This window comes from Dipteris shenzhenensis, chromosome 13, assembly GCF_047967505.1.
Source record: "Dipteris shenzhenensis isolate YYH24624 ecotype China chromosome 13, Dip_SZ_1.0, whole genome shotgun sequence".
Lineage (NCBI taxonomy): Eukaryota > Viridiplantae > Streptophyta > Polypodiopsida > Gleicheniales > Dipteridaceae > Dipteris > Dipteris shenzhenensis.
Window position 1 is genome coordinate 42,084,898 of NC_141608.1, and position 17,920 is coordinate 42,102,817.

The window sequence follows — 17,920 nt, forward strand, 5'->3', positions numbered from 1 at the left end:
TCTCTCTCTCTCTCTCTCTCTCTCTCTCTCTCTCTCTATCTCTATCTATCTATCTATCTATCCATGTGTTAGTAATATATATGTATATGTATATGTATCTCTCTCTCTCTCTCTCTCTCTCTCTCTCTCTCTCTCTCTCTTGTGTTGGGATTAGTCTTGTTAGGTTATGACCTCATGGGATGACCTTGGTGTGCTAAAGTTCTAAGCATGTAGTCTACTTGATGGGTGGCATCTATACATGATGGTTGATGGTCTCTCATTGGACCATGCAAGGAAAGAAAGTGATTGGATGGTTAATGTTGGGGGAAGAAACACATTACACACACACACACAAGAGGGGAGAGATGCTCATGAATCTCCTTCTTCTTCATTCAAGATGCCTACAGTCAATACTTCCAGCTTACACTCAACATAACCATATTAAAAGAGGGTCCTTAAGTCACTTCGCACCTACACTTTCAAGAAGCCACCTCATCATGTATATGTCCACACTCCACACTATATCTATATAGTCTGTACATCAACAATCTCCCCCTCAAGCTCATTATGAGCTTATACATCACATTAACCCAAAGCATCTCTAAAAAGACAAAATATATCTTTACCCAAAGCTTGGTAAAGATATCCACAACCTAGGCATCTGTCCCCACATATCTCAAGTCAATTTTGCCACTTATCACTTTGTCCCTGATATAGTGATAGTGGACTTCTATGGTTTCTATTCTTGCATGGTAAATGGGATTCTTGGCCAACATAATAGAACTTATGTTGTCACAGTATCTCACTATGAGACCATCATGAATACTCCCATGAAGAAGCAATTATTCACACGCTACTATACCAGTCCCTTTATATTGTGCTTCCATGCTAGACAAAGCAACAGTGGGTTGTTTCTTGCTGCTCCAACTAATCACACTACTCCCAAGAGAGAATGCATACCCACTAGTTGACCTTCTATCATCAATGTTGCCAGCCCAATTTGCATCAGTATAACCATGCAAGCATATCCCTCCTTCCTTGGCATAACACAAGCCAACATTTATTGTGGCTTTCACATATCTGAGTATTCTTCTCACCTCATCAAGGTGACTCTTGCAAGGCTATTGCATAAATTTACTCACCACACCCAAGGCATAACCCAAATTTTGTCTAGTGATGGTAAGATATATGAGACTCCATCCATCTTCTTGACCATCGTCACATCCTACAAGTAATACCCATCATCAACCATATTAGCATTTTGCTCAAGTGGTGTTCAATTGGTTTGCATGTTGTCATACCATATTTTTTAAGCATGTGTAAAGAATGCTGCCCTTGTAGCATCCAAATACCTTGTGGTGAATTAATTACTTCAATCCCAAGGAAGTCTCTTAGCTGTCCAAGGTCCTTCATGTTAAATTCACATGACAATCCCTAGTTGCTGTAATTTTTGCATCAAGACTCCCCATGATGATTAAAGCATCCACATAGATGATCACAAGCACTATTTTTACTCCCTCTTGCTTCATATATAGTGAGATATCATCCTTAGATTGTTTGAATTGCATATTCATCAACAAGGTTTTACTCATTCTCTCGCACCAAGATCTTGGAGCTTGCTTCATCCGATACAAGGCTTTCCTTAACTTGCACACATGCATAGGATATTTGGGATTTATATATCATTTGGGCTGATGCATATAAACTCCTCATGAAGTGTACCATTCAAGAAGTCATTTTAACATCCATTTGATGTAATTTCCATCTATGCATGCTTGCTAAAGCAATCACAGTCATCTTTGCCACCAGGCTAAATGTTTCATCATAGTCCAACCCATATGTTCGGGCATACCCTTTAGTAACTAACCTTGCCTTGTATGTCTCTGCACTTCGATCTGATTTGCACATCACTTTATACACCCATTTGCATTAGCTTTCAAGAGTTTGACAATTGTCCAAGTGTTGTTCTTATCCAAGGCATCAATTTCTTGATCCATGGCATCTCTCCAATCTGGTTTTTTTATAAACTTGAGGGCTCAACATGTTGCACTTTTCTAACCATGTATGCATAGTGCATCCTCATAATCCATTGTAATTCAATCTATCAACGGGATGTCTCACCCTTTCCAATCTTCTTAAAGGCTATGTATTTGCCATTGACTTTCTAGCATATGGCGAAACATACTTCGAAGCATGCTTGGTCTCTTGAGTCTTCATAAGCTATAAATCACTCTCTTCATTGCTATTTCCATCCTCAACACTCTCTTCCACTTCACCTTTTTGCTTGCCTTTATCCACATGCTTGCTCCCCCTCAATTTATCACTCCATGGACTCACACTATCAACACTTTCCTCATGTTGTGATGGCCCTGACATCAATTTACTTGAGGGTCCATCTTGTTGTAACTTCATCTTTTCAACCTTTGGCCTATGTTCATCCTCTACAACAATTGGTTTGGGCTATTAATATGCTTCAAGATCACTGAACTTCACATCCCAACTTTCATATACTTGTCTAGTGATGGGATCATAGCATTTATATCCCTTTCTTTCAACTAGGTATCCCAAAAATACACATTTGATAGCCTTTGGCTCCAAATTCTTCCTTATCTCACTTGGCACATACACATAACAAATGTAGCCAAACACTTTCAAATAAGCCAAGGTTGGCTTGTACCCATAAACCTTTTCAAAAGGTGTCAACCATGTATGGCATCCGTGGGTGTTCTATTGATAATATACACCACCGTATGCACTACTTCAGCCCAAAAAATCAATGGCATTCATCTCATCCATCATAGTTCTAGCCATGTGTGTGGGCCTCAGTGGTGACTCATGTGTCATGGGGATGTTGAAGAGATGCCGATGGAGCCTCCACTCCAAGATACTCCTAGTAAGAGCAATGCAAGGCATGAGCCATCCACAAGTGTCACTCAAGCTGCCTCAGATTGTTGCAATGTGTTTCCATGCGAGAAAGAGGGAAGGGGGAGAAGGGAGAAGAGAGGGGAGAATGGAGGGAGAAGGAGAAGGGAAGGGGAGAGTGAAGGGGGATGGAGTGGCAAACACAAGGGCACTACTTGAGGATCTATGTCTGTTGCATGATCTTGTTGTTGATTTATCAGTTCAAGAGGATTATTTTGAGGTTTTTGAGCACAGTGATCATACTGTGAAGGAAATTGTAGCAAATGGGATTGTGCCAGTGCCAGAAGATGAATGGTGGCACCATCCATGATTGGACATCATGCTATTCATCAAAGTGTTGCTCAAATAAGATCTGTTGAAGCACAAACATCCAAAGGGAGTTGATGGAGTTATGAAGGACAAAGGAGGATGCATAAGGAGCAGCCCGAGAGCCAAATAAGCCAAGAGGAGCCCTCACTTTCTCTAATCCACACACCAAAGCAACCCATAGGTTTGAAAGATGCTGACATATGTCAACTTGCAAGAGATGATCTTATTGAGAAATTGCCATGTCCTATTGATGATGGGAAACTAATCCAAAAATCGATTCCATTAATCAATGGTATGATGCTTGAAATATACTATACACAAAGTTTGCAATTTGCAGCCAATACCTATGTTAAGAGGTTGATTTAGATGTTGATTTGGATGCCAATATGATGGGGTTTCTTCAAGAGGGATGGGGTATTCCAAGACAAAGGAACCTATGAGCAAGTTTATCCAAGCGTGTTTTTCAAGAGATTTTAAAAATTGTATTTCTTAAGGAAACATGGTTTTTACACTTTTATTTTCACTAGGACTAGATCCCTTTTTCATAAAGATATAAAGACTAGTCACTCATTCATTTTTACATAACATAAATTTTCTTATTCATAGACATCCCTTTGTACCCCTGTTATTACCTAAAAACAGTGTTGAAAAATAATTCCTTTAAGAAACTTCCCTCATAATCACTCTCACAATGTAATAATATTATACATATATAATTACTTATTAAACACATTTATATCATATGGCAATATCTTTCTAGTGTTTTTATAGGATAAATAACAAGATATTTATGGACATGTTTCTAAAGAAGTTTAAATTACTATAAATAAGTATTAACTTGGGCTTATATATCACTCTCATAAAATACACGTAATATTTAATACTATATATGCAAGATTTTCCAAAATATAACCCCATAGATGTGCTCAAATGGGGTTTTTCGATCAATTTGAGTGGCTGAATGACTATATTTGGACATTGGATGTGAAAGTTATGTCACTTTTAAAAGTGCAGTCCAAAGTAGTTTCGCTAGCAAAACTACCTTGGAAGACTTACTTCAAAGGGGGTTTGGCAAAACTACCTTGATGGCTTGCTTCAATGAGTTTTCTTAGGAGAAACCCTTTCATGAAGATAGGTTGAGAGAGTTTTTCAATCTCACCCCCTATTAAGTAAAAGTTGTAAGAAGGATCATAAGGGAATTTTCATAGAGAAGTCTACTCTATATGTGGGTTTCTTCAAAATCCATCCCATTATGTTCTCACCATTCCCAAAGATTCACGTAACGATTTGTGTATAAAATAGGCATTGCTATAATACTTTGCATATTTCTAAGTGAAACCCAAGTCCATCCGGTTTAGTTATTCCAAAACCATGGTTCACAAAACCATGGGCTACCAACACCATGACAAATCCAATTCCTACATGCACAACAATCTCTACATCAATGCATCTGACCCAGCACATAAAAAGAACCAAAGAGAAGAAATTATTTGATGTTCTTTCATCAATATATGGTTGGTCTCTAGATGTAGATCAGAGTAGACTAGCTCACCATAGAGGAGATGCTTTGAATTTCTCCAAGTTGCCAATCTAAGCCATGCCCAAAATTCTCGGCTAGTTCCTAGTCGAAGTCAGTCACTATGCCCACATACGATTTCACATCATCACATTACCTAAAACCAGAGGTTCATCAGTTCAGTGAGCAGACTTCAAAGTGTTCAGATGCATTGATTGATTGATTAGTGGACAGATAGCACATGATTTGATTTCACACACACATGCCATCATTGCAAAGCCTATTTAGCTATTTTCACGACATTATGCACTTTATTCTAGCCTTGTTAAGCCTCTTGGCTATTCCTGGCATCATTTGCCACAAGCCTTGTAATTCAGTTTGGATTATATATTGCAGTCCCACCTTCATCGACAGTTCAGATTTCACTCGGCACAGTTAATGTTTTACAGTTGATTCAAATAGTGATTTTCATGACTTTTTTAGTACATTTCTTGCACCATGTCTACGTCTAGCAACCTCAATCTGGAGGCATCTACTAAGCTGGACAACTCCAATTACGACACATGGAAATACCGAATGGAGACCATTCTTGTACTTCACGATAAATGGGAGTATGTCGATGGATCTACACCTAGACCATTGGATGATCCAGCCATAGTAGTAGCTCTACTCCACCTGTTGTCATAACACCAACAACAGGATCTACATCAGTATCTCTAGCTACACCAGTAGTTTTCGCACCTGTAGCAGATCCTGCCATTGCCCGAGCACAGGAAGAATGGGATACGAAAGACAAGTATGCATATCATCTGATCAAGCAGAATTTGCAAGATGTCATGCTAGGACAACTCAGCACCGTTAAGACATCAAAAGAAACATGGGATATGTTCACAACTCTCTACACGTCCAAGAACATTTCTAGGATTCTCATACTGAGAAACCAGATCAACCAGAGTTTCTGCAATAGCAATGAAATCGGTCATGCTAACGTACTCAGGATCAAAGACTATAACAATTAACTTGTAGCAACAGGAGAGACCATGAACTGGTTCAAGTCATCCTGAATGGACTAGGAGAGGGATACGAAAATCTACTCTAGAGTATTGGCTTTCAACGGCAAATTTTGACACTGGAAGAACTTCAGTCAGTGTTACTTGGTGAAGAACTCAAGACGCAAGCCATTCATGCACGCAAAGGTCATTCTAATGATCAGGCATTCACAGCTTCAAACAGAAGCAGAGGCAGAGCCAGAGGCAAAGGTAGATCATTCGAGAGAAGTGGTCATCATCAGCAAAAAAGTCATCAACAAAGTTAGAATCAGCATCAGCATCATCCTCAACAACATCAGAATCTGCAAAGAGGAAATCATTCCAATCAAGGAAGATTCCAAGGATGAGGGAATGCACCCACCAACGTGTCAAAAATCTAGTGCAACTACTGTCATAAGTTTAGACACTATGAAAGAGATTGCCGCAAGAAGCAATACAACCAAGGCGGAGAATCCAGTAGCAATCAAGGGAATTTCCGTGGAAGAGGAAATCATTGTGGTGGACATTCTAGTCACACTCATTATGCAAATGAACATGGGAATATGTTTCTTGTTGCAAACAAGGAGATGCATAAGATTGATACAGTGTACCTTGACACTGATTGCAATTCTAAAGAAGATTTCAGTTATCAAGTCAATCAAGCAGATCAAGATCCTTGGTACATCGACACAGTGCATCATCTCTTATGACAAATCATCAAGAATGGTTCACAGAGATGAAACCATTAGAAGGTCAAAAGAATGTCATCTACACAACAGATTGAAACCAAAAGGTAATTATCTTCAACACAAATTCACCACTTAATCAATTGGAGAAGAAGAACACAATCACACCACACAAACGATAGCAAACTGGGTACAATCTCCCCCCCTAGATGAGTGGCTCACGCTTTCTCATCTAGAGTATTTATGATATTTCATAAAAGCACCAATGAGCCAAAATTATCCCTCTCTTCCAAAATGAGGGATTTGCTTTAAATAGCAATCTTAGGGCCCAAAATTGAATTATGTCCATTCCAAAATATATTGCTCAAACTTGCAATAATAAAGCAAATACAAAATCGGCCCATGGCCATATATAATGCACTATGTGATACCTCGATCAGTACCCTCACACTAACTCCAATCCTCGCTATGAGTTCCATCACTTGTACTCAAGCCGCCAATTACATTAATTATTAACAATCGATTGAATGAATCACCGAATCAACCGATCCCAACATAACTGTGCTCAAAGCACAACACCAATAGCACTAGCGACATCAGTATTAACATGGAATCACCCACAATACTAATCATCTAGCATGGCAAAACACAACCTAGTCAGGTGTCCCCAAATAGCCACACAAAGTATCCACTAGGACCCCCACCACGTCCAGTGTGCTCCTATGGAGTACTTTGCCATAGTCACACTTGACTAAAATAATAATGTCCAAAGCAAGATATATCAGAAATATAATTTCCATAACATCCCTCTTGCTTGGATTGCAACTGACCTCAATTGCGTGTTTGATTATAGGAACTAATGAGGCCTGGAAAAGTTCGGAAGAACCGCTTAGGCATCAATTGAGCATCGAACGATTCTTAAATTTGAGCAAGTATTTATTATAGACATTTCCTTTTTGGGTCGAGGTCTGTTGATGATCAATAATGCATTCAGGTTCTAGAATTTCTTCTTCATCAACAATCAATGGAGCCTCTTCATAAATAGGATGAATAGGCAAAGGTACTTTGAAGGGCTTTAAGAGGCTGATATGAAAAGCATTATGTATTTTCCAATTATCAGGTAATCCAAGCCTATAAGCTAGATCATTGATTTTCTAAATCACCTTGAAAGGTCCATAAAAATGAGGGGACATCTTGATTACTGGCCATTTCTCAGCACTCTTCAATCTTCTTTTCTCAATCCAAAGTACATAATCACCTTCTTTAAAAAGCATGTGTTTCCGTTTCTTATTAGCTTGTTTTGTGTACTTGTCTTGAGCGATTGTAATGGCTTCTCGAACCTCTTTGAGAATATTTTGATAGTCATGGGTAAATGCATCTGTTGCCTCCACTCAATGGGTCAATCGTGTGAGAAGGATAGGCAAAACGTGGTAATCTCAAAGGGTGCTCTTCCCGTTGCAGAATGAGGAGTATTATTATAAGCAAACTGTAAGAGGTGAAGATATTTGTCCCAAGTCTTTGGTTGAGTTCCCACATAAGCTCTTATCATGTCCAGAATAGTACTATTTGTTGTGACTTCAGTTTGTCCATTTGATTCTGGATGAAAAGCTGATGAGAAATCTAACTTAGTGCCTAGATTATGAAATAATGCAGTCCAAAAATTACTAAACTTCGAATCTCGATCAGACACTATAATCTTTAGCAAGCCATGATGAACAAAGATATGCTTGATGAATAAATGTGTAGCTTGCTGAGCTATTAAAGTCTTCTTGCATGGGATGAAATAAGCTTGCTTACTAAAGCGATCTACTATAGTCCATATCATATCATTTTGATTCACTGTAGTAGGAAAACCTGTTATGAAATCCATAGATATTTGTTCCCAAGGTTGCGTAGGAATAGGAATAGGCAAAGGAATTAGCAATCCTGGGGTCTTTCCTTTATAGCTCTTGATCTTCTGGCAAGTGATGCATTCGGCTACAAACTTAGCCACATCTTTTCTTATAGTAGGCCAATGAAATTCCCTTGCTACTACTTGTAAAGTCGCAGCCACTCCCCTATGTCCCATATATGGTGGTTGGTGCATTTCTTCCATTACCATTTGTCTAAAGGGTCAAGTGATGCATAATTTCTTTTGATAAAAGAGGTACCCATCATTGCATGAATAGTCCAACATAGGATTCCAATTATTATTCTCTAATTTGTTCCATATATTGGAAAAGTCTGGATCCTCTTGATAAGAATTCTTCATACCTTCAAAAGGTTGGGTCTCTACAGCAGTGATGTGATTAATACTTGGCTTTCTGCTAAGAGCATCAGCAACTACATTTTCTTTTCTAGGTTGATACTGAATCATGGGCTGAAAACTCTGCATAAATGATGCCCACTTGATGTGCCTATCGGATATTAGTGGCTAAGTCAGCAAATGCTTGATACTTTGTTGATCGGTTTTGATAAGAAACTCAGCTCCCATCAAATAATGTTTCCACATTCGTAAGGCATGCACAATAGCGGTTAATTCTTTATCATATGTACTATAATTGTATTCCATTGATTTTGATTTTTGGCTCTCGTATGCTATTGGATGTCCATCTTGCATAAGTATGGCTCTAATTCCATATCCACTAGCATCAGTTACAACTACAAAGAATGGTCTAGAGAAATCGGGTAGTTGCAACATAGGAGCTTGTGTGAGCTTTTTTCAAAGCTGTAAAAGATATATCTTGATGCTCTATCCATAAGAAATGCTTAGCTTTTCTAAGAAGGTCTATCAATGGAATCCTTGCTATGAGTTCCGTCACCTGTACTCAAGCCGCCAATTACATTAGTTATTAACAATCGATTGAACAAATCACCGAATCAACCAATCCCAACATAAGTGCGCTCAAAGCACAATAATCAAGCACAACACCAATAACACTAGCGACATCACTATTAACATGGAATCACCCACAATATCGACCATCTAGCACTGCAAAACACAAGCTAGTCAGGCATCCCCAACTAACCACACAAAGTATCCACTAGGACTCCCGCCACGTCCGGTGTGCTCCTATGGAGTACTTTGCCATAGTCACACTTGACTGAAATAATAATGTCCAAAGCAATATATATCAAAAATATAATTTCTGTAACACAAACAATACACCGAATCCAGTTCAAGGGACATGCATTATCCTTGTGAACAATTTCACTGGTACGAAAGGATTGGTGAAAGATGTACACTATGTTCCGAAGCTTAGCAAAGAACCTTTTGTCATCAGTACATCAAATGATGGAACACAACTATTGAGTCATCTTCGACGGAGATGAATGCACTATCAGAGACAAATCTAGAAGATTTCAACTAGTAGGAAAAGGAGTCAAGGAAGGACGCTTGTATAGAATGCTAGCTATAGTACCAGATTTGCATGCCATGTCAGCTCAACCACAACAAATACCACTATCCACAAAATGGAACAAGAGATATGGACATGTCAATTTCAAGAGCTTGATAGATCTCAGGAATCAGAATATGGCAATTGAGATTCCTAAGCTACAATTTCTTGGAAAAGTTTGCGAAGCATGCTGCTTCGGCAAACAAAAGCAAACCAACTTTGGCAGAAGCACCTCTCGAGCAAGAGAGGTATTCTTGATTTGATGCATACATATGTACGGGGTTATGCCTAGACCCGCCACATCAATGGTTCACTTTACTACTTGACTTTTTATCGAAGACTATAGCAGATATTGTTGGGTCTAATTTCTAAAAGAGAAATCTGAAGTGTTTTCCAGATTTCAAGAATTCAAAGCCATGGTAGAAAACTAGACAGGCAGAAAGATCAAAGTCATGACATTAGATAGAGGAGGTGAATACATTTCTTCAGCATTCATGAACTTTTGCAGAAGTCACGGCATTCTAAGATAATTCACTTATGTAGATACTCCTCAGCAGAATGCAAGAGCTGAAAGGAAGAATGGTTGAGCAACCCATCTAATCGCACATCATGGCTAGACTATGATGTATATGACTACCTACACTAGGCTAGGCTACCAACAAAGCTACGTGTATGTGCCACTGCTCCTTCCCCTCATCCCATTGAATTATTTTGATCTTGGCTCCAATGACTAAGAAATTCTCCCATGGCAACCATCTAAGCATCTTCCGAATCAGTATTGGGCAGAAGCAATAGCCAATGCAAACTACTTGCTTAATTGGCTTCCAACCAAACCGATACAGGGTATGACACCTTATGAAGCATTCACTGGATACAAGCCACACATTGGGCATCTCCGCATATTTGGTTTCATAACATATGCCCACATACATGATGATCATCACAGGAAATTGGATGCAAAGTCACACAAATACATCATTTTTGGCTACAGTGAAGAAACAAAAGCATACAAGATGTATGATCCCATCAACCAAAAGGTCATTATCTCCAAAGATGTAATCTTTGATGAGGAATCGGAATGGAAAACCTCAAATACATAGGAGATAGACGCACCAACTTCACAATCATCTATAGAAAAGGTTAATGAAGAAGAGCTAGAATTTCCAGAAGCACCCTAAGCAAAGCCACAGTAGCTCAAATGGTCTATTGGGGAAAGCAGAACACCAGCTAGATAGATATATGCTCAGAAAGGCAAAACAATTCAGGTTGAAACCACCAACTATGCTCTTATGAGTACCATCATGGCTACAGAAGAGCTAGTGTACTTCGAAGATGCAATAGACAAGCCAAAATGGCAAACTGCTATGAATGAAGAAATGGATGCTATGTACAAGAATAATATTTGGGAATTATGCGACCTTCCACCAGGAAAGAAGGCCATAGCAAACAAATGGGTATACAAAGTGAAGTACAATCCAGATGGAAGTATTGAAAGATACAAAGGGATTTGCATAGCAATATGGTCAGGATATGATGAGACTTATGCTCTAGGAGCAAAGATGGATTCCATATGGTTCTTGATATCACTAGCGACACTCAACAGATGGAATATGTACCAGCTCGATGTCAAGAATACATTTCTCAACGGTTATCTAGACGAGGAAGTCTACATGCAACAACCAACAGATTATGTTGAACCAAGAAAGGAGAATCAGGTTTGCCATCTCAAGAAGAGTCTCTACGGCTTCAAGCAAGCACCCAGAAGTTGGTACAATAGAATCGACAAGTATTTTGCTCATCTGGGATACATGAAGTAATACAAATCATACTCTCTACTACAAATTTCAAGGGGAAGACATTACTATTGCACTTTTGTACGTAGATGATCTGATTGTGACCGGAAGCAAGGATATCTTCATCAAAAAGCAAAAACAAGACTTATCTATAGAGTTCGACATGAAAGATCTTGGACTTATGCACTATTGTCTTGGTATTGAGTTCTGGAGAGATTCAGATAGCACCTTCATGAGTCAGGTCAAATATGTTGACAGTCTCCTGAAGAAGTTTCATATAGCAGATTGCAAGATTGCAACCACTCCCATGGAACATAGTTTGAAACTTACAAAAGATTCAAAAAAGCCTATAGTCAATGACGGGTACCATCGGCAGCTCATCAAATCTCTTATATATCTGACTATCACATGGCTAGATATTTGTTATGCAGTAAGTTCACTTGCACAGTTTATGGCAAATTGAAAACAGTCTCATTGGAATGCAACCAAAAGAGTCTTGAGAATACATAAGAGGTACAAGACAGTTTGGAATAGAATACATAGGAAGTTATCCAAGGATGCATGGATACTGTGATAGTGACTATGCCAGAGATCATGAGACCAGGAGATCCACACAGGGATATGCACTTTTCCTTGGTCAAGGTGCTATATCATGGTTGTCAAACAGCCAACTGTTTCTTTGTCTTCAACTGAAGCAGAATATAAAGCACTCACTACACGTGCATGTGAGGCTATGTGGCTTAGAAGGCTATTGTCATAAACAAATTACTTTGATGAATCAAAGCCAACAACAATATACTGTGATAATCAATCAACTCAAGCATTTGCCAAGAATCCAGTATATCACTCTAGGACAAAGCACATTGATGTTAGAGAGCACTTCATCAGAGAAAGAGTGTTACTTGGTGACATCACACTGTAGCATTGTGATAGCAAAGTGAATGTTGCAGACATATTTACCAAACCACTCGGTAAAGAGCTTTTTGAGAAACACCGACAAGCTCTTGGTTTGATGCAGAGGAAGGACATTCCCATTAAAGGGGTGTGATGGAATGTAATGGTCAGTCCTTCTTTGATTCCCCAAAATCATCATCTTAAAGGAAGGCCTACTTCATGATGTTGATTTTGAGAGAAGGTGTCGAGAGACCACGCTCAACATCATGTGATTACATGTGCATAGCACTAACACATATAGAGTGCTATAAAGGAAAGGGTTAGATGCCCTAACCCTAACCCTAACCCTAAATGGGTTTGTATATATTCTACATTTTCAACTAAATCTACTGTACAACTAGTCATTTGTGGTGTGCTCTCTAGCTGTGCCCTCTCTCCTCATCTCCACTCTTCTCCTCTCCCTTCTTCACATTTTGTCACTTCTTTGGTCTACAAGGTGGCAACATTGTTCTCCGAGAGGAAATAGAAATGGAGGATGTAGGAATCATTCATCAACCAATGGCACTAGAGGGTGAAGATTTTGGATTCAAAGTGGAGCCAAAGTCTAGTACAGTGTTCTCCATAGTCACGCTTCAAGATCCTATAACCCCTTTCAAATCAAGAAACATGGTGAGTGTGATTAGCTTGCTTGAGAGCCTCCCAATTCATAGTGCTTTGCATGTTGCTTTCTTAAGTGCTGAAAGTATTGAAGGGCTCCTGGAATTAGATGAAACTTTAGATGAACTCTCACTAATGGAAGATCCCAACAAAGAATAAGGTCCATCAATTGCGGCCACAGCACCATCTTTGCCAATTTTCAATGGCGCAAAATTCTATCAACAAATTGTACTTTAGTTTGAGCAAGCCATGGTGGAAACATTCCTGTATCTACTTAAAGTTTGATGTTACTGTATTCTTGTAATATGTTTCCTTTCCACAAAACTTTTGAAGTGGCCCAATCTTGAATTTAAGCTTGAGCATGCCTTGTTGGAAAATAGCATTGTTGAGCCTCAGGGAGATGATGATGATTTCATGTCAAAAGGATCCTCAAACCTTTCATGCAAACTAAGGCAATCTCAGAAGTTTTAAAGATCCCTTTTTTTGGTTTGTTAAGTGTCATGACAAAAACATGTTGGAAATGAAATTGAATATGGCCTTATGGACTCTAAGGTGCAAATTCAAATCCATTGGACCAACTATTATGTATAGTCCCAAAATTTTGAAAGAATTTGATGAAACAACTCTCAAATGGAGTCCAAAAAAGAAGAAAAAAGGATTCCTGAATAAAAAAAGAGCAACAGGTAGAAGATTCGATAGTTCTCCAAGAGGAACTAGAAGGTCTGTAAGGTTTCAACATTGAGCTATACTGGAACAGACAAGAGTTACCTAGTACATTGCTGGACAATGGATCTGGGGTGAACATTTTATTTCATGATAGGATGGGTCTGATGGGCTTGGATCCGGGCTTGGATCCAACACCATTCCAAGTGAAGATGGATGACCAAAGAAAGGTACGACCAATCAGCATAATCCAAAACCAAGCAGATCACACTGCAAGGTTTGACTTTTTGAGTGAAATTTATCATTTTCATAATGGAAGAAGGGGATATGCCATAAGTGATGCTATTGGGATGACCTTGATTTAAGGTGGCAAATGCTAAGGTGGATTAGGAAGCATAAAAAATCACAGCTTTGAGTGGGAAAAGAAGCTAAAGCTGGAAATAATTTTGAAGGTGACCTTAAGGAAAGAGAATCATCCACTCATTGCCCAATGCATCAATATGTTTTCTGAGTTGGATGATGATGAGGAGCAGCAGTTGCTGGATGCAAACCCTTCCATTGTGCCCCTCCTTGAGGTGAATGATACTCAATATGTTCAGTAGTGTGTCAAAACAGAATCATTGCTAGTTTCGATGTGTGTTGTTTCCACAATCAGATCCAATCTGAACCAATTGTAGTCCGAAATTCACGTGCTACATTCAGAGTCGAACTCTAATCCAAAAGAAAGGTGTGATTCAAAAAGCTAAAAATGCTGATGAGGAGCAAATTTATAGGACCTCGAGGGTCAAGGAAGACTACCTCAAAAAGTTACATATAGTAAAGTAAGTGTCCACACAAAGGATAGTTTCGGGAGGACTTGATTCAATTGCTCACAAAATTCAAAGATATCTTTGAAGGCATGTTGCAGCAGAGGTGCCAGATGAACCCCAATTTTGCTAAGCAAGTAAAACAAGAAATTGATAAAGTGCTTAAGGCTAGGTTCATATACCCAGTTGAGAAAGTTACACGGTTTTCACCCATTTTGATTGTTCCAAAGAAGAACAAAAAGTTACGCATTTGCATGGATTATAGTAAACTGAATGTGGCTACAATTACCAATCCATTTCCCTTGCCATTTTGTGACACAATGTTGGATGGCCCTAAGACTCGGTTCACACCACTTGCCGTCCATCCTCCAAAAGGTGGTGTGAAAGGCTTGTTGGGTAGGGACGGCCCGGACAATGACACAAAAGAGTTGTGTCCGGCCCTTGAAGGCCGCCCACTCCATGGCCAACTCCTCCAACTGCTGATTGGCCCACCCACTCCATCTTCTCCAATAGCTACACAAATCACACACAAATTAGTTTCTTGATGACCGCGGGTGACGACACCTAGCGCCCATCCTCGGAATTTCCTCTTCCATGGAGAGGGGCGTGGTCTAAAAAAAGTCTCTCAAATCACAGCAAAACACGCAAGCATTCCCTAATCATCTACCCTAATGCGTGTTCTCTAAAGCCTAAGCCCCTGATTGTGCAGTGTAGCCGGCTCCAAATATCATCAAGGAACAATGCGCTTACTTGCTCCCCACATCGCATTGCGCACCGCGTCAAAAACCCATCTTGCAGCTCTCCCACAAGCATAAAAAACCTATCTTGGAGAGCTCATGTATCAGCCCACAAACTTGCAACATGCTTAAAATGCAATCCATCAGAAGCAAATTCCACAGAACTTGGTGGAGGTCACCAGGCCGTTAGCTTGCGAATCTGTTGCTTCAACCGCCTGTGGTATGATACACATGTCGTCATCATTAGCTTCTGCTGCTATTGCTGCGGCTGTGGCTGCTGCTATTTCTTCTTGTTCGTTTTTTTTACAGTACAGGATTTTGCATAATTACATCGGGCATCAAAAATCTGGTGTGGACATTTGCCTAAAGCTAGAGTAGAAATTATGCAGCTCAATCTTGTGGAATAATGTCAAAACAGAATGTAGGTTCATGGTTTTTAAGGATTGAAAGATATGCCAAACAGGGGCATATTCAGGAGGCTTTCGAAGTTTTGTCTCAGATGGATAAGAAAGACATTAAACCAGACGATATCACCTTTGTGACCCTTATCAAGGCATGTGCCACCCTGAAAGATGTGGGAATGGGCAAGCAGATTCATGCCTACATGGCCAGCATTGGAGTCAGGCCAACTGGTTTTTTGGGGAACATTCTTGTTGACATGTATGTGCAGTGTGGAGGTTTGAATTTTGCTCGTCGAGCGTTTGATGAAATGCCAAAAAGAAACGTGGTGTCGTGGACCACGATGATAAATGCTTATGCAAAACATGGGGAGGCAAAGGAGGCTATTAGGCTTTTCCAGCAGATGGAACTTGAAGGTGTGATGCCAAATGACTTCACATTTGCAAGTATTCTCAATGCATGCTCTATTCTTACCGACATAGAACAGGGCAAGAAGTTTCATGCCCTCGTAAAAACGAAAGGAATTGAGCCGAATCTTTTCCTTGGCAGTACACTTATTAACATGTATATAAAATGTGGGCGCATAAAAGATGCACGCCAAGTTTTCAATGAGATGCATGAGCGCGATGTGGTCTTATGGAACTCTATGATTGCAGGATACACACGACATGGGCATAACAAGGAAGGCTTAAAACTTTTTGAGCAGATGGAATGGGAGGGCTTGAAACCAGACCAGTTTACTTTTGTAAGCCTTCTCAAGGCTTCTGTTAGCCTGGATATTCTGAAGCAGATCCATGTTCGCATTCTCGAGGGTGAAATTGAGTCAAACGTCTTTATTGGAAACACACTTGTTGATATGTATGCAAAATTGGGCAGCATAGAGGAGGCACGAGAAGTTTTTGACAATCTAGATAACCCAAACGTGATCTCATGGACTGCAATGATATCAGGTTATACTCAGCATGGGCTTGGTCATGAAGCTTTGCAGTTGTTTAAGCAGATGCAGAAGGCAAATGTGGAGCCTAACCAGGCTACTTTTGCCAGCGTGCTCAATGCATGTGCCAGCCTAGCAGTCCTGGAACAAGGTAGAAACATTCACAGCCGCATTATTGATGCCAACATTGAGCCTGATATCTATCTGCAGAGTGCTCTTGTTGACATGTATGCCAAGTGTGGGAGTATACAAGATGCACGCCAAGTGCTGGATAAAATGCCAAAGAGGAACGTGGTTGCATATACTGCAATGATTGGAGGGTATGCACACCATGGGCATGGTGTAGAGGCGATGCAACTTGTTGAGCAAATGCAACGGGAAGATGTGAAGCTAAACCAGATAACCCTGGTTGAGGTTTTGTCTGCATGCAGTCATGGAGGGCTTGTGGATGACGGGCTTTATTTTTTTGACTCTGCTAGAGATTATGGTGTAGTACTAAAAGTAGATCATTATGCCTGCATTGTTGATCTTCTTAGTCGTTCGGGGCGGTTGGATGAGGCAAAGGATTTTATTCAGAGAATGCCCATCAAACCTAATGCTGTTGTGTGGATGGCCTTACTGGGCTCATGTAGAATCTATGGGGACATGGAGGTAGCAGAGCGTACAGCAGATACCGCCCTGAACTTAAGACCACAGAAAACTGCAAGACTTGCAGTGCTATCGAGCATGGATTTCACAGATGGGAGAAGGAAGGACAAGGAAAAAATGATAAAAATGATGAAAGACAAAGGATTCAAAGAAGAGCTAGGGTGCAGCTACATTGAGGTGAAAGGAGATATTCATGTATTTTGGGCAGATGACAGGTTACATTCTCAAACTGAAGAAATTCATGCAGAGTTGCAGAGACTCTCTGGGCAGATGATTGAGGCAGGGTATACTCCAGAAAAAAGCTCTGTCCAGCATGATTTTGAACCTGAATATAATAATTTTTTGGCTTGTTGCCACAGTGAGAAGCTGGCTATTGCCTTTGGACTTATTAATACGGCTGCAAGGACATCGATTCGAGTGATTAAGAACATTTGGATGTGTAATGATTGCCACAATGCCACCAAATTTATGTCTAAGATTGTTGGACGGGAAATTGTTGTGAGGGATGTTAGTCGCTTTCATGAGTTCAAAGATGGCCTTTGTTCTTGTGGTGATTTTTGGTGAATTTTACT

The 17,920-nt window shown here is 39.8% G+C and overlaps 1 protein-coding gene across 1 annotated transcript; it reads left to right on the forward strand.

Moving 5' to 3' along the window:
- The first annotated feature begins 15,225 nt into the window (after positions 1-15,225).
- Positions 15,226-17,920, forward strand: LOC147895421 (pentatricopeptide repeat-containing protein At3g12770-like). Its single transcript, XM_087383905.1, has 2 exons — positions 15,226-16,182; positions 16,423-17,920. The coding sequence occupies exons 1-2, from the start codon at positions 15,774-15,776 to the stop codon at positions 17,910-17,912; spliced, it is 1,899 nt and encodes a 632-aa protein (XP_087240031.1). The 5' UTR covers positions 15,226-15,773; the 3' UTR covers positions 17,913-17,920.